Source organism: Cynocephalus volans, chromosome 10, assembly GCF_027409185.1.
Source record: "Cynocephalus volans isolate mCynVol1 chromosome 10, mCynVol1.pri, whole genome shotgun sequence".
NCBI classification, from domain to species: Eukaryota; Metazoa; Chordata; class Mammalia; order Dermoptera; family Cynocephalidae; genus Cynocephalus; species Cynocephalus volans.
In genome coordinates this window covers 35,382,323-35,406,509 of record NC_084469.1, presented here as the reverse complement: position 1 = coordinate 35,406,509, position 24,187 = coordinate 35,382,323, and the positions used below count along the sequence as shown (strand labels likewise).

The 24,187-nt window shown below is 57.5% G+C and overlaps 2 protein-coding genes and 2 non-coding genes across 6 annotated transcripts; all 4 read left to right on the top strand.

Moving 5' to 3' along the window:
• The first annotated feature begins 1,156 nt into the window (after positions 1 to 1,156).
• On the top strand, positions 1,157 to 3,552 carry VAMP2 (vesicle associated membrane protein 2). Its single transcript, XM_063111150.1, has 5 exons — positions 1,157 to 1,267; positions 1,776 to 1,896; positions 2,386 to 2,544; positions 2,641 to 2,692; positions 3,326 to 3,552. Coding segments are annotated over exons 1-5 (351 nt in total). The 5' UTR covers positions 1,157 to 1,265; the 3' UTR covers positions 3,343 to 3,552.
• Positions 3,553 to 6,971: 3,419 nt separating this feature from the next.
• Positions 6,972 to 21,932, top strand: PER1 (period circadian regulator 1). Of its 3 annotated transcripts, none has more exons than XM_063109437.1 (23): positions 6,972 to 7,049; positions 12,464 to 12,881; positions 12,994 to 13,092; positions 13,187 to 13,341; positions 13,435 to 13,556; positions 13,649 to 13,850; positions 14,004 to 14,055; positions 14,170 to 14,312; positions 14,686 to 14,764; positions 14,841 to 14,947; positions 15,121 to 15,274; positions 15,373 to 15,481; positions 15,569 to 15,700; positions 15,949 to 16,054; positions 16,149 to 16,320; positions 16,412 to 16,542; positions 16,761 to 16,940; positions 17,513 to 17,755; positions 18,601 to 19,211; positions 19,642 to 19,828; positions 20,009 to 20,198; positions 20,516 to 20,666; positions 21,057 to 21,932. In XM_063109437.1, the coding sequence occupies exons 2-23, from the start codon at positions 12,607 to 12,609 to the stop codon at positions 21,324 to 21,326; spliced, it is 3,870 nt and encodes a 1,289-aa protein (XP_062965507.1). In that variant the 5' UTR covers positions 6,972 to 7,049; positions 12,464 to 12,606; the 3' UTR covers positions 21,327 to 21,932. The 3 variants fall into 3 exon arrangements, with proteins under 3 accessions (XP_062965507.1, XP_062965506.1, XP_062965508.1); XM_063109436.1 differs by lacking the exon at positions 6,972 to 7,049 and adding an exon at positions 10,527 to 10,963; XM_063109438.1 differs by lacking the exon at positions 6,972 to 7,049 and adding an exon at positions 11,549 to 11,601.
• A 631-nt stretch (positions 21,933 to 22,563) lies between these two features.
• TRNAT-AGU (transfer RNA threonine (anticodon AGU)) lies at positions 22,564 to 22,637 on the top strand. Its single transcript has one exon. It is a non-coding gene; the product is annotated as a tRNA-Thr (tRNA).
• Positions 22,638 to 23,043: 406 nt separating this feature from the next.
• Positions 23,044 to 23,125, top strand: TRNAS-CGA (transfer RNA serine (anticodon CGA)). The gene has a single exon. It is a non-coding gene; the product is annotated as a tRNA-Ser (tRNA).
• The last annotated feature ends 1,062 nt before the right edge of the window (positions 23,126 to 24,187 follow it).

Below are 24,187 nucleotides of genomic sequence, written 5' to 3'. Positions count from 1 at the left end.
AGTGACAGATGGACTGGGCTGTGGATAATCTACCATGTTGTCTAGATAAAGCTATTCAACAAATACATATTTATTGCCTACGTATGTGATGTGTTTGGGGTCCGGAGAGAGGACAGGAACTGTCCAAGGTCACAGTAACCTGGGTACTGCAGGTACTGCCCTTGTCTACTGTCTGACGAAGGAAGGGAGGGAGGGAGGAAAGAAGGAAAGAAAGAAGGAAGGAAGGAAAGAAGGGAGGCAGGGAAGAGGGAAGAAAGGAAGGAGCCCTGTCCTCTTGGTCCAGGCCCTGCTCCAGCGTACCTTCTCCTGGGCCAGGGTAGCTGACCCAAGTCTGGGGTAGAGCCAGGTTTTGGCCAATCTGCAGCCATCAAGTGAAGCAGCCCACGGGGCAGCCTCACGCCCTGCTCCCTGGGGTCCTTAGCTTGTCCGAACTCAGTCGGGCCGCTCCAGATTTGCCTGCCAAGTACCCCGGTCTGAACTTCAATTGTGAGGAGGGGCAGCATTCAAGACCTGCAGCCCTTCCTGGGACTTGGTTGGGGAGGAAGAGCCTGCCTCATCTCCTTTTCTTCATACTGTCCTACTCTGCGGCCAGGGGCCCCAGACCACCCTTGGGACACCCACTTGCGTGGTAAGAGGATGGCACCAACTCCCACCACTCCGCTCTACTCCACCAGCGGGGTCCCAGCTATTCGCATTGCCCCGGGCACCTGCGCTGGGTCTTTCTGATTTCCCACCCACAGCCCATTCCAAGTGCCTAAGGCGGGTCACCAGGTGTTGGGACCCGGGCGCAGTGCAAGACCTTGGGCCGTGCGGGGTGCGGACTGGGTTTATCAGTTTCTGGTTCGCGGGTGAGGGGGGGCCGGACTGCAGGGTGCTGTCAGGGGCAGGTGGCACAGGGTTTGAGGCCGCTGTGGTGGGCTGTGATCATTCAGGGCGGGTGGCGGTAGGTTCGGGGAAGCCGCAGCAGTCAGCCGCGGGGGCCCGCGGGGGCTGTGGCGGGCGCCGGGACACCGCGGCGCGATGACAGCGGCCCCACCCGCGCGACCCCGGCCCGCCGCGTCGCGCTGCGCCCCTCCCCCGCGGCCCCGCTCCCGCCGCGTCGTCCGCCGCGTCGTCCGCCGCGCCCCGCCCCCTCCCGCAGTGCCCGGATGCGGGTGACGTGCGGCCGCCATCTTCCGTCCCGGGCAGCCAGCGCCAGTCGGAGCCAGCGCGAGCCGCCGCCACCATCACTGCCGCTGCCAAGTCCTCCGCCCGTTGCCCCCGCCATGTGAGTCGGCCTCCCGCCGCCCGCACCGCGCTTCCCCTCGCCGCCTGCCGCCCTGAGAAACGGGCCGCTGGAATGCCCGGGGGCCCGCCCGCGCCCCCTGCGCCCCGGGGCCAGGCCGGCTCCCGGGACTGCACGCGGGCGGCCGGGGAGCTCCGCGTCCCGGGCTGGCCCGCGCGGGCGATGGCCGCCGGGGGAGCGAACCCAGCATCCGCCTGCCCCGCCCCTGTCGCGGCCGTCAGTCATTTTGGGGCGACCCCGGACCGCGTCTGTGAGGTCGCCCTCATTTGACAGGCAGGGAAACTGAGGGCCGGAGGGGGTAGGGGTCCTCGCTCAAGGTCACGCAGCTCTTTGGCGGCTGTGCCGGACAGAGATCAGGTCTCCCATCGGGTGGCCTTCCTCCCGAAAAGGAGGACTAGAGGGACAGCGGATGGACAGGTGGATGGGCGGAGCCCTTGCTGCGGGGCCGCAGGCTCCAGACCCTGGGTCTTAATCCCTCCCTGCTCCTTAGGTCTGCTACCGCTGCCACTGCCCCCACTGCCGTCCCGGCTGGGGATGGTGGCCCCCCTGCACCCCCTCCAAACCTCACCAGTAACAGGAGACTGCAGCAGACCCAAGCCCAGGTGGATGAGGTAAGTGTGGGGGGTGTCAAAGGCAATGGGAAGAACCCTGGGGGTTGGCAAACAAGGGTAGGGGCCCATCTTGGATTGGGGGTGATGACAGTTCACGTCTGTGGGTTTTGGGACAAAGACATACCATGCCCCAGCCCTGTCTGCCTGCCAGCACGTACTTGGAAGGGCCCTGGGGTGTTAATCTGCCTTGCTAGCCTGGGGTGTACCAGTGTGGGCAGGTGTGCTCTGGTGATGGACAGGCTACCTGAGGTTCCATAGACAGAGGGTGTTGCTATGACATCTGAGATGTCTGGCTACCAGCATGCCCCTGATGTGTGCTCCTTGCATGTCCCCATGTGTGCTAGGCATGTTCTATGTGTGTCCTTGGCATGTTAGCCTGGCAGCATCGGGGTGCATGTTCCGTGTGTGGCACAATGGGCACATATTCGAGGAGTGCTCTCATTGAGGCGGGCCTTGGCACACCCCCTGCCTCGTCGGCCCCTCCCCCAGGTGGTGGACATCATGAGGGTGAACGTGGACAAGGTCCTGGAGCGGGACCAGAAACTATCGGAGCTGGATGACCGCGCGGATGCACTCCAGGCGGGGGCCTCCCAGTTTGAAACAAGTGCAGCCAAGCTCAAGCGCAAATACTGGTGGAAAAACCTCAAGGTAAGGGTAGGGGCAGGTGGGAGAGCAGGCAGGAGGTCTGGTGGGTTAATGGGGGTATGACGGTTTGTCTCACTGACCTTCCCTTGTCACCCCCAGATGATGATCATCTTGGGAGTGATTTGCGCCATCGTCCTTATCATCATCATTGGTGAGTGGGCTGGGCGTGGCCGGGGCCCCTTCTCTGGAGAGCTTTCCCCTGTGAAATTTGGGTTTTGAAGGTTATAAACCTAGTTTGTACTCTTCAGCAAAAAACACATACAACTAACTGCTAATGGCAGTTTGGATTCATCTAGAGCTGAAAACCTTGATGTTGTTTAGCTTGCACTTTGCTTGGTTCTGGGCAATTTCTATTAAGATCTTGAAAAAAAAGAAAGGTGGTAGATCCATTGAGGACCCTTTGGGACTAAGATCCCAGTCTGGGAACCATGGAATTTGGGAGTGGGAGACAGGAAATTCGCAGGGGCTGGAGACATGACCAGAAAGCATCCCACTGTTTGAGAGCCTGTGGTCTCAGAGGCCCAGAGGATTGGGAGTCTGTGTCCCCAAGGCCGTACTGTGGAGTTGAAGGGACTTTGGAACTCACCTGTCCAGCCCCCTTACTTTACAGATGGACAAACTGAGGTTTAAAGAGGGGAGGGGAGGTCAGCCAGTTTGGGAGTGGGGAGGATTGGAACAGGGCCGGGCCTGACATAGTACTTTCTTTCTCTTTCTCTCTCTCTCTCCCCCCTCCCTCTCGCCCTCCCCTTTCCCTGTTCCTCCTTCTCTTTCCCTCTCTCCACAGTTTACTTCAGCACTTAAATCCCCAGGAGTCTGCCCTGCCTAGAGAAGGGCCTCTCCCCCACCCCCAGCCGTTCCTCCACCTCTCAGCCATATCTTTCAGCCCCTCCCCCCTGGATCCGTATGTGTGTGTGTGTCCCCGTGTGTGTGCCCCTTTGTAAATAGCCAGCTGTTATTTATACATATATAATATTATATATATTTGGTCTGTTTGTAGTTTTATTACTAGAAGATTTTTCCGGTTGTCCTTAACATCCCTTCCTGAGGTTCCCATCACCTCCTCTCTCTTTCCCTCCTTCCCTTTCCCTGTCTTCCCAACCAGTCCCAAGTCCCTTTATTTGCATCTGCTATGCAATAGTCCCTCTCCTCTCCTCCTCCTTCCCTTGGATTTAGCCGATCCTCCCTCCCATCCTGGCCTTCCTCTCCCCCACCCTCCATAAGCCCCACTCTCCCCTACCCCCACCCCCCCAAAAAAACGAAAAGCGCCTGTCCAGGCCTCCTTAGGTGCATCTTTTTTGCATCCATTGGGAGTCTCTGAGACTGGCCTCACTTCGCCCTAAGAATCCCAAGGTCTTCTGGGAGCTTCCAGCATGCTAATTAGCATATCATTTGCATATCAGCATCCCTTTTGGTTTCCTTCTTTTTTCCCCGTCACTCTTCTCTCAACCTGTGTTTCTTTTTTACTGAGGAGTTAGTTCCCATTGGTCCTTGTATCACACTTTAATTTGCACGACATTACTAGCAGGTGGTGGGGAGACTGGGCTCTTGGGGAATCAGGCTGCTCTGACCCCCAGAATTGCCCCCTCCTAGCCCCTCTAGTCGTTTGCCTCCCATGTCTCCATTTTCCAAACCTCTTGTACCTTCCTCTCCCTCCCCTCAGCTGGTGTGTAAGTGTCTTGGAGTTAAGTGTGTTATGATGGACCAATAATTCTGCCACTCGGGTCTCTCCCCACATTCCCGCTCCCCAGTTTTCATGTGGGGCACTCAACTGACATTTCCATGGGATCTCCCTCCCATCTGCCTGATCTGCCTCCTCCCACGAGGAGAGTTGGGGGTTGGCCACAATCTGATCTCTTTTGGGAGGGGTGGCTACCAGTGTGAGGGGGGTCATCACTGCCTTGGGGAGGAGTGGGGCAAAGCAGAGAATCCCCCCAATTCCTGCCTGAAATCTCTGGCCTCACACCCACTAAGGGTTGGACTGAAAACCCTCTTCCCCTATTTGGGGGGTGTTGCCCCCATCACTGCCCAGCTCCTCTGACTGCTCCCCCCTGAATTCAGGGTGGGGGTACTAGTCACTGCCAATGTGTGTGTGGGACTTGCTGGAAGACGGGGGTCCTTGGCCCTCTCCAGGGCTGTTGAGCCCAAAGAGAGAGCTGTCCCCTCATTGGGTGAAGTGATAGAGGAAGGGTCTAATATCTTTTTAAATGGCACAATTTTAAGGGTCTGAGGGTGCAGTCCCTTAACCTGCCACTGGAGGGGGGCCCCTCAAACTCTTTCTTCCCCCCACACTTGAGGTGTTCTGTGTGGAGGGGGAGCAGGGAGATCTAAACTGTGGTGTGAAAGGGTAGGAGAGATGCTGGGGGTGGGGGTGCTGTGTTTTAGACCCCCTATATTATCCCAGTGTCCCCTGCCCCCCTTCTTCCCCCACCCCATGCCTCCAATTCTGTGGCGCATCCAGATTGTGAAAATGTACAATAAATGTGTAATGAGTAACCAGGTGGTGTCTGTTCTAAGATCTTTTCTTAACCAGTGGGAAGGGTATTGGATCTGCAGGTATAATGGGAAGTTGAGAAGATGCATTGGGAAGGGATTGGCTTTGAGGTAGGCCCTTGACCTTGGGCAGTACAAAGTGTGATTCCCAAAGTGGCCACGAGGGGCACCAGGAGTTGGTAATGGAAAGTGTTATCACCGGCCCTTGTGTCTCTAAGCCTGGTGAACGCTTCTGGCCCTCTCCCTTGCCCTGGGCGAGCTCCTGCTGTTGAACTCCTTTCAACTCCTCGATTTAACTCCTCTGTACTCTGCAGTCACTCTGATGGTCTTTCACTTCTAGACCTGAAGTAGATGGCCACTTCTGTGAAGTATCCCTTCCCCTTTTTGTCTAGCACAGTGCCAGCCTCTGGAAGGAGTTAATAAGTACTTGTTGAAATAATCGGTTCAGGAAGACCCCAGCTGAGTGTGACATGGAGCTGGCTGTAGATGGCCTAGTACCTCTACACTCTGTGTTGTTATGACTTAACGACTGTAGACCCCACACTGAACTCCTCCTTCAGCCTCCATGTCTGTGATGCCGCTGATGTGGCAGCTCAGCATCCCTGTCCCCAGAAGCTTCAACAATGAGTGGAGGGTACGAGGTGAGCTTTGGAGGGCTGGCTTCTCTAGGCTGCAGCACGAAGATCCAGCGGTGTAGGAAACCTAGACAGTGTTACACAAACTGTCGGCTCCTAAGAACTACCAGGGGGGCTTTTAAAAGTAGATTTTCAGGTCAAGGGTTCCGATTCTCTCACCGACCAGCCGCCAAAATAAAATAAAAAGAATCTCAGGGCGGGCTGGTTAGCTCGGTTAGAGTGCGGTGTTGTAACATCAAGGTCAAGGGTTCAGATCCCCATATTGACCATAACCCAGAAGGAAAAATAGGTTTTCAGGCCTTTTCCCTGGAGATTCTGATCCAGCGGTTCTAAGGGCCCAGGTGAGTCTTACAATTAGGTACACAGTTATTACCATAAGGTCTACCTTTACCGAGGGCTTACTATGTGCCAGACAGCGCTCCGGCTTTTGCGCTTTAACTTCTGAATCCCTTGCAGGTTTAGGGGTCTCATAGGCCCCAAGACCCGCCTTTATGGTGTCAGGGACCTGGGCTCAAGTTTTAGCCCCATTACTGACTCGCGGGCCGGTTCGGACAGATTATGTAACCTCTCTGGATCTCAGCCTCATTTGTGAGGCGGTGGGTAGTAAGTGAGCCGGCCTCCTCGGAGTTTCTGTGGCCTGGCCCGGCCCACAGAAAACTATCAGCAGTTGGCTGTCATCTTCATCCTCATCATCATGATCCGGCGCTGAGACGTGAAGACCGCTTCCCCCTAATGCTCGCACCTTCCAGCTTCAGGGACCCTCAGTGCCGGGAGCGCTCTTGTCACTCCGGGGTCTCCGCACACGGTGCCCCACCACCCCGCCACCGCGGCTCGCACCTGCGCCTGCGTGCAGCTCCCGCTCGCTGCGCCTGCGCAGACTCCGTAGGCCCCGGTTACAGTGTCGTCAAGGAAAATCCCCAGATTCTGGGTAAACAAGTTGCCGCGTGAGGCCGCCGGCACGTGTCCCCTACATCTCCGAGACCTCTCAGCCTATGAGAAAGTTGGGGGGGGCATGACTAGCATTTGCGTCACCGATCTAGACAGGTCGGGGCTGTTCTCACAGCCAATAAGAACTTTGGAAGTGTATGAGGGCGAGGCTTCCGGTCAGGCTTCCAATCAACGCGCCGGGACGGCCCCTCCCGCACGTGGACCAGTCACTGCCCGTTGGTTTACTGACCAATTAGAGGATGACGGCGGCCGGAGGCGCCAATGGAAGCTGTGCGGGGGCCCGGCGGCTGCACGCGGCGCGGGGCATGGGTCGGCGACCCTAAGCCAATAAGCTTAGGGGGCGGGGCAGCACGGCCAGTGGGCGGGCCTGCAGGATCCTGCGGAGCGGCTGTGGTCCCAATTGAAGAAATCCGGACTCTGCGTGTGCGCCGAGCGGTGAGTACTCGGGGGTGGGAGGGAGAGATGAAGGGCGGTTGATGCGGGTTTTTCCGGGGTGGTGTGTTTGGTTAGGAGGAGTGTTGATGGAGTGGGGTGGGGGGATCATGTGAATTCGTAATCGCTGTGGTGGGAGCTCTGATGGTCGGGGACAATAGGGACCGCGAACTCAGCTCTAGAGGGACAGGGGTGGGAGTTACTGACCTGAGATCCTTCGTCGCCTTAGGGTGCCTGGATCCCGGACTACCGGGGGGAGGGATTGGAAGCTCTCAACGACCCGAAGGGGCTGAATCCCCCTGCTTCCTGGGAGGATGGGGGCGGGACATCTGAGAGCTGGTGGGGGATGGTTAAGCTCAAGACTGCTGCTTGAGTAGGCCCCCTTAAGCATTTGAAAGAGGCAAAGGTTCTGAGGCTTGAGGGAGACCCTGGTAGGCAGGTCGGAGGGTACTAGAGGGTTGGCATGGTGCTTTGAGAAAGGACGGTGTGATGATTGTGTGACCCAGAGCCAGTCGCCTCACCCCTCTTGGTGTCTTTCTCATGTGTGAAAGGGAGGGTTTGGGCCTTGGAACCATCCTTGAGGACAGACATGGGGTAGCAACTGCTGGGTCCTGAAAGGGTGGATAGGGTTGGGGGTTGTGCAGACTGTCTGTGCACATGTTTTCCTGAGCCCCTGGAGGTGGGGAGGCACCAACAGGGTGTTCTGGTATCTGTCCGTACAAACAAGTAGATCTATGGAAAAGTGGCCTGGGGTAAGGTAGAAGAGTGAGGAAGTGGGGATCCTAGGAAGTCACTGGGGCTGGTGGCTGCTAGGGTGACCTCAAGGACATCGTGGGAAAACGGACTATGACAATAAGTGTGTGGGGAGTACAAACAATGTCTTGAGATGGGGCCCAAGGAAGAGAAGAGGTTGGAGGGAGTCTATGTTCCAGGCACCAAACTTAGAATCAGGTGGATATTTTAGAGGCCCAGGTTTGCCAGTGCTGAGATGCAGCTTAGAGGTTAGGTAATACCGAGAAGGTTGCTGAAAGGTAAGAAGCCAGAATGACAAGTCTTTAGAAGAGCTCAGATTCGAACCCTGGGCTCCATTTGTTAGGAGCCGGAGAAGATGTTATGAGTCAGACAGTTTAGACAAGTTTAGTAACTTCTGAGCTTTACTTGTCCGCCATAGAATGGGGATAATAATACACATCTCACAGGGTAGTTCTGGGGATTAATTAAGATAATGTATGTAAAGTGCTTAGCACAATGCCTGGGTCCATGTTTTTTAAAAAGTGTAGCTTTAAAAAATGGCTGTGGGGTGACAAAACTACAGTGACAGGGTGAGAGATTTATGCGAATGCTGTGGCTGGAAACCTCCCATTCTTAAGTTTTTCTGCTAGTTTTGACGGCTCCCCATTTCCCTCTTCCTGGTTCTTCTCGTCTTCAGGCACCAGCTCAAATTCCCTCATTCTTTCCTTCTGTTCCTCTCCTAGGATCCAGTCCCCAGATTGGGCCACTTGCTCTGTCCCAGTTTGATTTCCTCATCCTAGACCCATTCTCCTCCTTGCCCCTCCTCCCTCTCTCTGCTGCCATAGTAACAAGAGAGTCAGGCTCTGAAGGGGGCCTCTGGGAGAGAGCAAAGGTGCGTGTTCCCTCGCAGAACCTGTGACTTCAACTTCCCCGCCCCGGCTCTTTGGTACTGGGCCAGCAGATGTGTACAGTTTGGGAGAGGGAGAAGGCCAGTGCCAGAAGCTGTAGGAACAAGCCCACGGGCGGGCAGATGCCAGTCCTGAAAAGAGAGCTAAGCGTGGGAGCGGGGCAGGGGGACCCTTTCCTCCTAATCCTCTCTCCAGGAATCACTGGCTTTGGGACAAGACGGCTGTCGTTGGGTTAGGGTAGGCGCTCAGGCTGGGTGCATGTCCTAGGCCACCAGCCAAGAGAACACGATGTTCCCAAGAGCGTGGCCGCCGCCCTCTCGGGCTGGCCGCCTCCCAAACCGCTGCCTCCTCCAGCCTCTGCAGCCTCCCTGCCCCACATTCCCCGGCTGCCTTGCCCCGCCTCCTTCTTCCGCTTTGACGTCACCGCTGTCTCCCGCCCCCTCTCCTCCTTTGACGGCAGCAGAGCCTGGTTACTGTGGGGACAGGAAGGCAGGACAGCCAGGGCCTTGGGAGCAGGTGGGGGCTGCTGGAGCGCTGGACCCTTTTGACTGTGCAAAAGACAGATATGGGGGTGGAGGTGGAAGAGCTAGAACTGCCTGGGTTAAGGGAGATGACACTTGAATCCCTGAGAAGAGCTGGGAGGGAGCCGTTTCCAGAGAAGAGATGTCTGAAAATGAGACAAGGAGCACAGGGCCACACTAGATGAGTTACAGGGACGGGGGGAATCATTTTCAAGGAGAGGAGACTGAGAATCTAGGTTCCTGAATCCTTTGTTTTCTGTGTTTTCCTGCTTCGGTTTTTCTGGGTTATTTTTTTAACACCCCTGTGTCCCCAGCTTTTCCACAGAACCCTCCCTGCCCCTCCAGCCCCACCGTGGGGAACATCATTCTTAAGGAAAGTTTAGGCCACGTGACAGTGAGGGGAGGGCACCCACAGCTGATTATGACAGCAGCTGCTTGGGGGCCTATTCTCTTGCTACCCACGTTTCCAGGAAGCCCTGAGAAGAATTACTCATTACAGTTTTGGATGGAAGAGTCTGTGTAATTGCAGCTCTTCTGGATCCAGACTGGCACTTTATTTCCCCAAATCAAGCCCCTGTTCTCTTTCTATAACTCTGTTCTGCTTTTACTCTTTTTAAAAAAATTATAATTTCTAGCTCTTTCTAGACTGCTGAGGCTCCTTTCCCACCTCCCTACCTATCCTTGCTTAAAACAAAATCATCATGTTTATTGGTCACCTATCATGTGTCAGGTCCTGTCCTGGGCGCTGGGGAGTACAGTGAATGAGACAGGGGTGAGGTCCTTACTCTGGGCCCCTTGATCTTGGCTTTCTCTTTCCCAAGCAGTGGGGATATGAAGCCATTGCCATCCCACCTTTCTGTCAAGAGCTCCAGTTGGCCTCTTTTCTCCACTGCCCCCTTCTTCCTTCTGTAGCCCTGGCTTCCTGGCCCCCACTTTGGGGCAGCCCTCATTGTGGGTGGCTGCATCCTCTGGATAGAAGCAGCACTAGTCACGACTTAGGCTGCTGGAGACCTTTTCTCTGATTGGCCATAGAAGCACCTGCCATTGTTTCCGTTCACAGCCTCTATTGGTTCTGGCGGCCCCTTCCATTGTCTGCATCCTCCCTGCACCCACTCACCCCCCAATCACACGTGGACCCTCAACTGCCCTCTTCCCAGGATTTGAAGTGTCAGAAGAAGGGGTTGGATAAAAGGGCTTCATTATGTATAATGACAAGGCTGGAAAGGCCAAGCCAGGTTTCTGTCTCCCCCTCCTCTCAGGGGCCAGCCATCTCATCCAGATTGGTCCACCTCGCAGAGTCTGTATTCCTTTTCCTCACCCCTGGAAGGGCCAAGGTGTTCTGTTCTCTAAGGTTGGTCAGTTCAGGAAGTAGACATCTCTTGAGCACCTACGGTGGCTAGGCATTTTCTCTGAAGACACCTCCGCTCGCCTCCTTTTATTATTTACTGTGCAAGGCGTCCTGCGCTTATTGGCTGGGCGGTGTCTGGGGCCTTTCAGCCCAGCGCCAGCACCCAGGTCCACGTGCGCCCGTGTGTGTGACACAGCCCTGACCTCAGTAAGGGACCAGTAGCCAATCAGGCACCAGGAAGAGATCCCCAGCCAATCGGGGGCGGAGCCTGCGACTCCGCAGGCAGGAGGCCAATGAGGGGGCAGTGCCTGACATTATGCAACCCGCCTCCCCGCCCTGCGGAGCTTCCAGTCGGCTGCGGGTTGGAACGGCGGTGGGCAGGAGGCCGGAGGGCGTTCGCGCGGCCAGGTAGGCATCCCCGCGGCCACCCTGGGGTCAGACTCCGTCCCCGAACCGGACCGCCGCCACTTCCAACCTGATGGGCCATTTTCGGCCCAGGCGCTCAGACTGCACACCAATAATCCCCCTTCCTTGTCGCGGCTGTCCAGCCCTTACCTGCCCTGGGGGACCTAGGTGCTCCTCGCAACCATGCACCTGGTGTCCACACTCCTGACCCACTCAGCTTACCTCCAGCTTTGTCCCCCGGTCCCAGCCATCTCGGCTCCACAACCGACCCTCAGCCGGCATGCCCCTTGTCTTCATTCTCGTAACTCGGAGGTCCCCGGGTTTGCCCCGGCACCAGGACCCCTTCAGGCTTTCGGCGCTCCCTGCCTTTTCTCCAATCCCTGGCCCCTCGCCGGCTGTGATGTCAGCCGGCTTGGGGCTGGAACATCCCGTTCCCGGCCCTAGTTCCTGCTGTTGGCCACAGCCTTCTCTTTTCTCCTGGCGCACAGAAAATGCTTGAGGGTGGGGGTGTGGTTGGACGGGGAGTAGGAGAACAACTATCTGCCGGTTGTTGTGCGTCCTCTGCCCATTGCTTCGATGGGAGGGGGTAGCTAGGAAAGGAGACTGGGGACAGAGGACTCCCGGGTCTTTGACGGTGGCAGGTGCCAATTTCGGTCCTGGTGGTCGGGAGGCGCAGCAGGGGCCAGAGAAGGAAAGGCCGTGTTGTGTTGACCAGAATGACCGTAATCCAGGCTAGAGCCAGGCTGGGGGGGCTTTCGCACGGAGGGTGGTGGCGGTTGTATTTCGTCCTGGGAAGGCCAGGACCAGTCCCTGGGACTCCAGTAGGTCGTCTCTCTTCTTGTGGCACCGGGCCGTCCGGGGACTGGGTATATGTTAGGGGTGGGCGACACCCGGCCGCGCCCAGCAATGTGGGAGTGGGTCGTTCCCCAGCTTCCGCCGGGAAATGGGGGAGGGGTCGCCCCTCCCGCCCTCCTGTGGTCCCTCAGCAACCGCTGAGCTCAGCGGCTGACGTCGGTTTCCCTGGCGACCGCGGCGGCGGTGGAAGCGCGTGGTAGGGCCGCCCAAGTCTGCGCGCATGCGCAGCGGGGGTGGCACCGCCCCCGGATAAAATTAGTCTGGAGGCCTAAATATAGGAGGCGATCAGCTCACCCCTTGCTCCGAGGCCTTGGAGTCCCAGGCGGAGTGGGGGCTGGATGGGAACCTGGGGGTGAGAAGTGTCCCGTCTTTGGCCCACAGCTGTAGTTCTAGTCGATTGTTCAGGCTCTACTTACTCAGGCCACGCTGGCAGGGCATGTGCGGGAACGCCCGAGAGAGCCCCCTTCCCACTTGAGGTCCCCTATGGGGACAGGAAGCGGAACTCACCTGGGCGCCCTATTGGAAGCCCCAAGCCTGGGTGCCAGGAGCCTGGGGGCGGGCAGGGGAAGGTCTCAGTGAAGCCAGCAGACGCTGTGGGGTTAACATCCCCTCTTTCTCCAAGCACTCCTTCCTGTTCTTCCTCTCCAGGTGCTGGCTGTGATCGAACTTCTCAACCCTCAGAGACTTAGATCTCCCCCCTCCCTCCCTCCCTCAGCAAGGCCTCCAGGCCCCCTCGAGTATCCGTGGTGGCCTCTCCATCTTCCCTATTCTGTCCTCCCCATGGCCCAGACATGAGCTGCCCCCTAGAAGGGGCTGATGGGGGAGGGGACCCCACGCCCAGGGAATCCTTTTGTCCTGGAGGGGTTCCATCCCCTGGGCCCCCGCAGCACCGGCCTTGCCCAGGTCCCAGCCTGGCTGATGACACCGATGCCAACAGCAATGGCTCAAGTGGCAATGAGTCCAACGGGCCTGAGTCCAGGGGTGCATCTCAGCGGAGCTCACACAGCTCCTCCTCCGGCAACGGCAAGGACTCGGCCCTGCTGGAGACCACGGAGAGCAGCAAGAGGTGTGTATGGATGTGTGCTGCAGGGTCTGGGAGTGGTCTTGTGAGCAGACTGGGCTAGGCGACAAGCCCCATGCCACCCACCCCTCATTTGGGGCCTGTTGCTTTCCTCTAGCACGAACTCTCAGAGCCCATCCCCACCCAGCAGTTCCATTGCCTACAGCCTCTTGAGTGCCAGCTCAGAGCAGGACAACCCATCCACCAGTGGCTGCAGGTATGTGGGGTGAGGGCTAGGGGAGAGGTGCGGGGCCCTGGGCCACACTTTGGAGCTAATGTCTTTATCATCTCTGTCCCCATGGGCCCTGCAGCAGTGAACAGTCAGCCCGGGCAAGGACCCAGAAGGAACTCATGACAGCGCTTCGGGAACTCAAGCTTCGACTGCCACCAGAGCGCAGGGGCAAGGGCCGCTCTGGGACCCTGGCCACACTACAGTATGCACTGGCCTGTGTCAAGCAGGTGCAGGGTGAGCGGTGCTTCTTGGGAGGGAATAGTCAGGGCCTGGGCTACTGTGGTGGGGCAGTCTCCTTACCAAAGGCCCACTGCCCTCTCCCTGCAGCCAACCAGGAATACTACCAGCAGTGGAGCCTGGAGGAGGGTGAGCCTTGTGCCATGGACATGTCCACCTACACCCTGGATGAGCTGGAGCACATCACATCTGAGTACACACTTCGCAACCAGGTCAGCCAGAGTCTGCCCTCTCCAGCCTGTCACACACCCATCCCCACCCCCCACTCCTCCTGAATCTGCTTTTGCTGTCACTCTCCCACCAGGATACCTTCTCGGTGGCTGTCTCCTTCCTGACAGGACGAATCGTCTACATTTCGGAGCAGGCAGGTATCCTGCTGCGGTGCAAGCGGGATGTGTTCCGGGGTGCCCGCTTCTCAGAGCTCCTGGCTCCCCAGGATGTCGGTGTCTTCTATGGTTCCACTGTTCCATCTCGCCTGCCCACCTGGGGTACTGGGGCCTCAGCAGGTGAGATGCCCAAGTGCTTGTGGGGAGGGATGAGCAGTCCCAGGAAGTTCCTGCCATGAGGGGCCAGGGGACCCAAGTTCTCCCTTGCTGGGCTCTTCTCAGCCCAGGGATGGGGCAGTGGGCTGTGCTCACTGTCCTCCTGGTCTGTCCCAGGTTCAGGCCTCAAGGACTTTACCCAGGAGAAGTCTGTCTTCTGCCGTATCAGGTAGGTTCAGGTAGTGGGAGCAGGCTTCTCTCTCTTTCTACTTCTTTCCCTATTTCTTTGCTGGGTGAGTGGCTCTCCAGTGAAAGTCCCTAATGTTCCTTTCTCCCTTGCTAGAGGAGGTCCTGACCGGGATCCAGGGCCTCGGTACCAGCCATTCCGCCTAACTCCATATGTGACCAAGATCCGGGTCTCAGATGGGGCCCCTGCACAGCCATGCTGTCTGCTCATTGCAGAGCGCATCCACTCGGGTTACGAAGGTGGGCAGGCCAGAGGCTTGGCCTGGTGGTGCGTGAGAGGGAGGACATTTCCTCTAGGCTGGGGGTGAGGCAAAGGACATGAATCTGGAACAGGAGAAAGTATTATAAAGATGAAGGTTTAAGCCCCCTGTAGAGGTAGAGTTGGATAAGAGCCCTGAGCTAGGTAGGGGAGGGCAAAGAAGAATGTCTTGATTGTTTTCAATTTTATTCCTGATGCGAGGACAGGAATGGCCCAGACCATTTTTGTAGGCCATAGGGCCCAAGGCAGAGCTGTGGGAGGATTGCCAGCCAGCCTGGGCCTCAGGCAGAGTGGAGGGTTGAGGAGCTGGACCACGCTGGATGAAACCCAGTGGTCATGCTTTCTGTGCCACAGCTCCCCGGATCCCCCCAGACAAGAGGATCTTCACCACGCGGCATACACCCAGCTGTCTCTTCCAGGATGTGGACGAAAGGTGAGCTCAGGACCTGGAGGAAAGGGGGGTATCCAGGGCTAAGGCCAGGCCACTCTGATGCCTCTTCCCATTTCAGGGCTGCCCCATTGCTGGGCTACCTGCCCCAGGACCTCCTGGGGGCCCCAGTGCTCCTCTTCCTGCATCCTGAGGACCGACCCCTCATGCTGGCCATCCACAAGAAGAGTGAGTTCCTCTTCTCCTGCTTTCTCTTCCTGGCTGTCTCCGGGGTTTCTTAATAGTTGCCCTTGTGATTGTGTTTCTTGGTGCCTTGGTCTCCTGGATCTGCAGTGGGGTGGCCCTCCACCTTACTCAGCTCTCCTTCCCACTGACCCCCCCTCATTTCCCACTCCCATCAGTCCTGCAGCTGGCAGGCCAGCCCTTTGACCACTCCCCTATCCGCTTCTGTGCCCGTAATGGGGAGTATGTCACCATGGACACCAGCTGGGCCGGCTTCGTGCATCCCTGGAGCCGCAAGGTAGCCTTCGTGTTGGGCCGCCATAAAGTACGCACGTAAGTGGGCCATGCCCCCGAGGTGGCACTGGGGATGGGGCAGTGCAGAAGGGAGCAGGACTGGGGGCAGGGCTGACTCACCCTTCCCCACTCTGCAGGGCACCCCTGAATGAGGATGTGTTCACTCCCCCGGCCCCTAACCCAGCTCTGTCCCTGGATCCTGATATCCAGGAGCTATCAGAGCAGATCCATCGGCTGCTGTTGCAGGTGAGTCGCAGGGAGGGTGCTTGGGAGGGGAAGAACCGGGTGGGAAGGAGGCTACAGACATTTAACTTGTTCCTCTCCCTACCTCAGCCTGTGCATAGCCCCAGCCTCACAGGGCTCTGTGGAGTTGGTCCAGTGATGTCCCCAGGTCCCCTCCACAGCCCTGGCTCCTCCAGTGATAGCAACGGGGGTGATGCGGAGGGGCCTGGGCCTCCTGCTCCAGTGAGTGACCTTCTCCAACCTCACCCCTCTAGCTACCCATTCCCCTATCTTTCTGGAATGAGCACTGCCACTCCCTGAGCCTTGCCCCGTCTCTGCCTTTCCATCTCCTCCCTGCCTCCTTTTCTTTCTTGTCCTCCCATCGAGGCCTCCATGACTCTGTCCTGAGACCTTCTGGATTTATTGTGCCCTTTGCCCCGATGCTGGCCAAGCCTCCCCAGTACTGCCCACTGCTCTGCTGTGTCCCACAGGTAACTTTCCAGCAGATCTGTAAGGATGTGCATCTGGTGAAACACCAGGGGCAGCAGCTTTTTATTGAGTCCCGGGCCAGGCCCCCACCCCGGCCCTGCCTCCCTGGTGAGTTGATGAGGATGGGGTGTGGGTGAAGAGTGAAGCCTGGGGATCCTCTGGCCTTCACCCCAACCCATTTACCTTCCTCTCCTTGCCCCAGCTACAGGCATGTTCAAGGCCAAGGCCCTTCTCTGCCAGTCCCCAGACCCAGAGCTGGATGTGGCCCCTGCTCCAGTTCAGGTCCCACTAGCCTTGGCCCCTGAGGAGGTGGAGCAGAAAGAAGCCTCTGGCTGCTCCTACCAGCAGATCAACTGCCTGGACAGCATCCTCAGGTAAGGCCTGCCCGCCCCTTTCTCCCCCTGGGCCCTGCCCCTGCTCCACCCCAGGTCCTGCCCTTATGCTTTCTGCCACGTCCATCGCCAGGTACTTGGAGAGCTGCAACATCCCTAGCACGACCAAGCGTAAATGTGCCTCCTCCTCTTCCTACACTGCCTCCTCAGCCTCTGACGACGACAAGCAGCGGATAGGTTCAGCCCCTGTGGGGGCCAAGAAAGGTAAAGACCAAGTACATGGCCTGCTCCCACTGCCCCATCCTGTTTTGGTGGCCCCGTGTCGCTACACTGTTGCCTTTGGGGCCCCCTTGCTCTGCCCTGCCCTCCTCCCCAGCCTCCTGACCTCCAGACTCCTCCCATCGATCCTGTCCCTTCCTCCCTGGGATCCCCTCTCCCGACCTCCTGGTGGGGGTGGTTACCGGCACTGTCTCTCTGCACAGATCCGTCGTCGGCAGTGCTGTCTGGGGAGGGGGCCACTCCACAGAAGGAGCCGGTGGTGGGGGGCGCCCTGAGCCCGCTCACCCTGGCCAATAAGGCGGAGAGCGTGGTGTCCGTCACCAGTCAGTGTAGCTTCAGCTCCACCATCGTCCATGTGGGAGACAAGAAGCCCCCGGAGTCGGGTATGGGCGTGGAGTGAGGGGGGCAGTGCCCGAGGCTCCACTTGGTCCCCCAGCCAGAGCTCCCGCCTGTCTGCCGTTCCCCTCCCCCTCTGTCCCCTAGAGCTTGTGGCTCCCACTTCTCGCTCTCCACGCCTGCCAGCCTTGGTTGCTTTGCCCTCCCCCACTCTGCTTCATGTCGTCTTCCTGTCAATTGAAACACTGAGTCCTGGGGGGTGGGGAAAGCTGACCCCAGAGGGTCTGAAGGCGAGGAATGTTGAAGACCCTGGAGAGTCTTTGGGTATTGATTTTGAAAATACGTGAGAGAAGGGTATAGGGATGGGGTTTCCTGGCAGGGTAGTGGCCACTGGAGGGGACTGAGCGTCCTCTCTCCTCCTGGGACTTTGCATGGAGAGGAGGCACAGGGCCAGCCCTTGGCAGGGAGGTGGCCCAGAAATGCACGTGGTGCCCAGGTTTGGTGGTGGGGCAGAGGCCAGGGGTCGGCTAGGCTGTTGGATAGGGAGGGTGTGGTGTGGTGTGGAGGCATTGAGCCCTGAGGCGATTCTTATGTCTTTTCCCCATCTCTCCCTCCTCAGACATCATCATAATGGAGGACCTGCCTGGCCCAGCCCCCGGCCCAGCCCCCAGCCCAGCCCCCAGTCCCACAGTAGCCCCTGACCCAGCCCCAGACGTCTACCGCCCAGTGGGCCTGACCAAGGCCGTGCTGTCCCTGCACACACAGAAGGAAGAGCAAGCCTTCCTCAGTCGCTTCCGGGACCTTGGCAGGCTGCGTGGGCTCGACGGCTCTTCTACAGCCCTCTCGGCCCCTGGCGAGCGAGGTAGCCACCCGGGGCCTCCCTGAGCCTGCCTTCTGCCCAGTCTAGGACCAGATTCTTGTGGGGTGGGTCTTGAGGGAGATGTTCCTGCTCCAGGGACCCAGGCTGGTGCTGCTTCCACCACCAGAGCCCTGTCTAGGGATGAGCCCCTCACTAGCTTCTCCACACTAGGCCGGGGTACCAGGCTGCAGCCAGAGGAGAGCAGTCTGGGGGGCTGGCACTGAGAGAGGCAGGTGGAGGTGCTTTGCTCCAGGTAAGCTGCTTCAGGCCTAGCCTGGGGGCAGGGGCAGGATGTGTGTCCACTTAGGATTCAGTTGTCACTGACCAAGAAGTCTGCATAGACTCTGGGCCAATTCTGGGTGGGGCTGGGGCTTCAAGGGAGATGGAAGGCAGCTTTTCCAGGTGCCTGGGGGAGGCCCCCTGTAGGTGAACGCAGCTTTCCATCATGAGCTAGGCAGAGCGTGGCCTCGACTGGCAGAAGGAGCACTCAGGCTAGCAGTGCTTGCAGGATTTTGGCTGATGGACCGGAGCCACCTTCCCATTCATCCACGACCCACCCTGCCTCCTCTCATCTGCCACCATGTCTATCTTCTGCACACCCCCAGCTTGACCCCTCATGTAACCTTTCCTTTTCTTGGCTTCTTTCTCAATAAATCCCCCTGTCCTTGCCTCCTTTGATTCTTCCCTGAAAGTTCCCCACCTCATGAGTCCCTCCCATTCTGTGCGGGCTGAAAAGCGCTCTCTAGCTTTTTTGCCTATCCTCTTCCTGGACAGAGTGTCTGGGCAGTGGGGGTGATGGGCACTAACCCCCAAGATGAGGCCCTCACTAACCCTAGTCTCTCCCACAGGCTGCCACCATGGCCCCGCACCCCCTGGTCGCCGACACCACTGCCGATCCAAAGCCAAGCGCTCACGCCACCACCAGACCCCCCAGGCCGAAGCCCCCTGCTATGTCTCCCACCCCTCGCCTGTGCCACCATCTGCTCCCTGGCCCCCCTCATCAGCCACTACCCCCTTCCCAGCGGTGGTCCAGCCCTACCCCCTCCCCATGTTCTCCCAACGAGGAGGCCCCCAGCCTCTTCCCCCTGCCCCCACTTCTGTGTCCCCTGCTGCTTTCCCTGCCCCCCTGGTGGCCCCAATGGTGGCATTGGTGCTCCCTAACTATCTGTTCCCTACCCCAGCTGGCTATCCCTATGGGGTACCCCAGACCCCTGCTGAGGGGCCTCCCACCCCTGCCTCCCATTCTCCTTCTCCGTCCCTGCCGCCACTGCCTCCCACACCCCCCCGCCGCCCGGACTCTCCACTCTTCAACTCAAGATGCAGCTCCCCACTCCAGCTAAATCTGCTGCAGCTTGAGGAGCTCCCCCGTGCTGAGGGGGGTGCTGTTGCAGGGGGCCCTGGGAACAGTGCTGGGCCCCCGCCTCCCAGTGAGGAGGCCGCTGAGCCAGAGGCCAGACTGGTGAGCACTGATGCCCTGTGTCCTTCTACCAGCCCCACCCAGCCCTCAGCCCTGCTCCTCTCTGGCTTTGTGCTGCCTCCTGCCCTCTGCTGGGCTGGCCTCTCAATCTCCAGGAGTGGTGTCGTGGGGTGGGAGACCCAGCTGAATTTCTGAATGAGGCAGAAATTGGCTGCCTCCTCTGTGAAGGGACAGTCCTGTCTGTCTGGCAGGTGGTGAGGACATGCCAATAACTTGTGAGAGTGCATCTGCCATTTGGAAAGGGTCCAGCATCACGTCCCTACTCTTCGCCAGCTCTCTCAGCCTGGCCCCACTGTCACAGATGCCTCCTCTACCCCCTCCACCCAACCAACCAGTGGAAGCCACTGAAGGGAGGCCTGGGTGCTGATCCCTTCATCCTACCCTGTTCCCCCTCCTGCTCCCCCTCCTCCAGGTGGAGGCTACTGAGTCCTCCAATCAGGACGCACTTTCTGGCTCCAGTGACCTGCTTGAGCTGCTGCTGCAGGAGGACTCCCGCTCCGGCACAGGCTCTGCCGCCTCAGGCTCCTTGGGCTCCGGCTTGGGCTCTGGGTCTGGTTCCGGCTCCCATGAGGGGGGCAGCACCTCAGCCAGTATCACTCGTGAGTGCTCACCTTCCAACACCTCCCAGGGTTGTTGGGAGGCCGGGCCCCATCTTGGCTGAGCTTCCTAAAGCCAATGGGATGAACATAGGGCCTTTGAGGGAGGCCTTGTGAGGCCCCAGGGTGGGAGGCCCTGTAGCCTAACTCCATTGGCCTGCTCCCCCAACCCCTCCTTCACAGGCAGCAGTCAGAGCAGCCGCACAAGCAAGTACTTTGGCAGCATCGACTCTTCAGAAGCTGAGGCTGGGGCTGCTCAGGCCAGGGCTGAGCCTGGGGACCAAGTCATTAAGTACGTGCTCCAGGATCCCATCTGGCTGCTGATGGCCAATGCTGACCAGCGTGTCATGATGACCTACCAGGTGCCCTCTAGGTGAGGAGTTTCAGAGGTAGGAGGGAGTCCGGCCCCACCCTCACTCCCCTGCTGACTTGGGGTTTTCTTTTCTGGGGCTGGCTGTGCTCTGGAGGTCCCCACCCTAACCGTTGCTCCTTGGAAACCGTCTCATTAGTTTCTCCCAGGCTGAGCGCAGGTTTCCTGGTCTCAGAAGACATGAGCTCCCAGAGCCCTGGTTCAAGGGAGGACATGAAGCAGTGGGTGGGGAGTTGTGGTAGAGGAAGAATGCCAACCTCATGGGGCCTGGCCCTGGTCCTGGATCCCAGCCTCTGCCTTCTGAACTCCTTCCTTGGTAGGGACATGGCCTCTGTGCTGAAGCAGGACCGGGAGCGACTCCGGGTCATGCAGAAGCAGCAGCCTCGGTTCTCTGAGGACCAGCGGCGGGAACTGGGTGCTGTGCACTCCTGGGTCCGGAAGGGCCAGCTGCCTCAGGCCCTTGATGTGATGGTAAGATGAGAAGTCTGGGACAGGAGAAGGAAGAATTGAACTCAAGTTCAGGGGATAGAGGCTAAGGGCTGACCTCAGTGTCCTTGGATCATTAATTCTGAAGGATGTTAATTTCACAAAGTTTGCTGCTGGATTATATAGTATTAAACCAGATGGGTTTTTGCAGAGCTTTTCCAATACTATGCTAATGTACATTGTTACTGCCACATAGTGGGGTCTCGGCAGATGGAACAAAGCATTTTCCACCCATGTTGGACCCCAGTTGCATCTGTGTGGACGTGTTTCTTGGGAGTATGTTTTGGGAAGCACAGTTGGGCTGGGTTTGGAAGCTGGGCTGACAGATTAGTGGTGAGGACCCTGCCTGACTCATACCCCCTTTCTTCCTCCAAGGCCTGTGTGGACTGCGGTAGCAGCACCCAAGACCCTGGCCACCATGATGACACGCTCTTCTCAGAGCTGGATGGACTGGGGCTGGAGCCAATGGAGGAGGGTGGAGGCGAGGGTGGTGGCGGTTGTGGCGAGGGTGAGGGCACTGAGGAGGCCAGGGCCCAAGCTGGGGCCACCGTCTCAAGCTCTCAGGACTTAGCTATGGAGGAGGAAGAACAAGGTGGGAGTTCAACCAGTTCAGATTTACCGGCTGCAGAAAATGGCACCAGCTAGACTCCATTTGGGGGCCACCTCTAGGAGTCAATGAGAGGCTTCCTTCTTTTATGCCCCAATTCCAGAACTCGGATGTGGCTGGACCAAACAATAGGAAACTGCCCCAGCTTCTCCCACTGTAGGGGGCTGGACCCCTGTCACCAGCCCAGGATCCAGGGGCTGCCTCTGGCCTCTGAGAGAACGGAGGGTAGAACTCCTTAGCCCAGCCCAGAGGGGTGTCATCTCCCACCCCTGGTGAGGAGTCCTTCCCACCCCTGGACAAGGTTGCTGACAAGCTGCTGAAGTGGTCTCTCCAAATCCCAGCTGAGCCTGAGTCCCAGTCCCCAAGGGTTGGGGCTGCACTTATTTATTGGGAGAAATAGCTGTCTCTCCCACCTCCTCCCCAGATGGGAGGAGGAGTGCCTGAGGCCCAAGCAGAACCCGGGGGTTCAAACCCCTAGCTGCTGCAGGGTGGAGGAGGTTGGTGGACCATGGAGTCCCTGGTGCTGCCCCTCAGGTGGGACCCAGGCGTTCTCAGCTGTACCCTCTACCAATGGCATTTGTGTTTTTGATATTGTGTCTGTTGTTACTTTTTTTTAATACAAAAAGAAAAAAAATGTTCCAGGACTTTGTGGAATGAAGTTTGGGGCTCGGGTGAGGGGAGCTTCTTGAGGGGAGGTATGGCCCTGCTTCCAGGAAGGTTGTCGTGAGGGGGGCACTTCTATTACTGACAGACCCCATTCCTCTCCTCCCCACATCCTTTCCAGCTGAAGGGCCTTGGTGAGCTCGCTAAACCTACACTTAACTCAAACTCTGCTCTCACGCTAGCTACCGTTACATCAGCTGGGTTTGTCCTGGGAAGGAGAGATGAGAGGCAGCTTATGGCTAAGGGCTTGGACAAGCTCCAGTCATGAGTCACTGGTGGCCCACTTAACCCTGTGGTGCCCCGAAGCAGGTGAGAGTGTTTAGCTTCTTGTTTAGCTTTCTTGGTCACCATATAGGAGAGGGCCCTTCAGCAGGTCAGTGTAGACAGCTAAGGGACATGGAGTCATGCACCCATTCGTGGTGGAGTTGGCCCTCAAAGGTATGGGAGAATGGAGGAGCAGGAGGTTAACACTCTGCCTGAGAACTTGAAAGGGAAGGGGCAGCCTGAAAAGGAATCAATCACTGAGGACCCACTACAACCCCTGTTTGGTAACTTTTTTTACTGGCGCCTATTAACAGCTGATCTATCTGGAGACAGAAACCAGCTTCTACCGGCGCCGTGGCTTAGCTGGTTAAAGCGCCTGTCTAGTAAACAGGAGATCCTGGGTTCGAATCCCAGCGGTGCCTAAAAGAGCTAAAGGTAGTATATTATTGCTGCGAAGAGGATGCCTTCTTGCCACTTACATCGGGTCTTTCTGTCGCACCTTCTCAAAGATTCATCTTACAAAGTCAAGGCCTGTTTGGGTTTCCTTCCCGTGCCCTTTTAGCGTGCATTTGAAAGCTAAGGTTCCCAGTTTATTCTCATGAACCAAGGTAAAGCAGACTTCCCATTGTCTGCCTTCAAGGGTCTGGACTCGGATTTGGATTCGTTTTGTTAGGGTCGCACTGTGTCTCGGGGAGAAAGAACAGGGGAAACCTGCCACTCAAACTGGGCTGCCGACGCACACGGTTGCCTGGAGACAGTGAGGGCGGGGCCTCAAGTGCTGGCGTGTTGATAGGCAGCTATAGCTGCGCAGGCACGAGGCCGCACGCGGCTGTGATGGCCGAGTGGTTAAGGCGTTGGACTCGAAATCCAATGGGGTCTCCCCGCGCAGGTTCGAATCCTGCTCACAGCGCTAGTAGTTTTGACAGTGAGTAGTGTTGCCTGGCACCAAAAAGTAAGCAGTTTGTTTTCTAGGCCTTAGTTTGGAGAAATTCCCGCATTATTCCGAGGATGGCGGGGACTCAGCCACCCGGGACCAGCCCGCGAGCGCCCTCTTGTGGCCTCAGACTCCGGCCAGTCTCCGAGAGGCTTTGCGCTGCCATAATCCCGCCAAACTCAGGTGGCTCTTTAGCGCGACTCAGCGATCATACTACATGGCCCTAATCCACTCACCCTCCTACTATCCTATACGACTGTTTCATTCCTTCTCTCACACCAAACCACGAATCCCTTCTTCATCTTCCCTTAGCTTTGCTTCCTGCTCCACTGAGAAAGCATTCATGAGAGTTTCCCACCGACATCCGCAATCACACCTACCTACCTGTCTGCGACCGCGCACTATTACTCTCCCTCATGACTGTAGATGAACGCGTCCACCTAATTTAGGCCAACCCCTACGCTTACTAGATTTACCATCCCCTCTGGCCTACTCGAGGACAGTGCTCTTTTTCCTATACCACCGTATTTTCTCTCTACTGGAATTATTCCCATCAACCTACAAACACGAATTTCTCCCAGTTTGAAACAGGCAAAACAACAAAAGCTATCTTGACTCCACACGTCCCTCCAATTACCACTCCATTTCTCTGCTCCCCTCTACAGCAAGCAAACAAGTTATCTTTCACTCCCCGTCTCCAGTTCCACCTGACTCTTCTCCTTTGAACCCTCTCCCATCAGGCGCCTCTGCCCTCATCAAAGCTACCCTTGTTAAGTTTGCCAAATGACCATCACTGCTAAATCCACTGATCACTACTCAGGGACAGGTGACACAGATGCTTACGCTCTTCAAAGAAAATAAAAATAAAAATAAAAAGTAAGAGAAAAAAAATTAAAAGTAAAAAATCCCCACATTCTCTTCACTTGCTTTCTAGGACACTACACCCTTCTGATATTCATTCTACTTAATTAGCAGCTCACTCGAAGACTCCTTCGCTGGTTTCTTATCTTCTGGATCTCTAAATGTTGGAGCATTCCC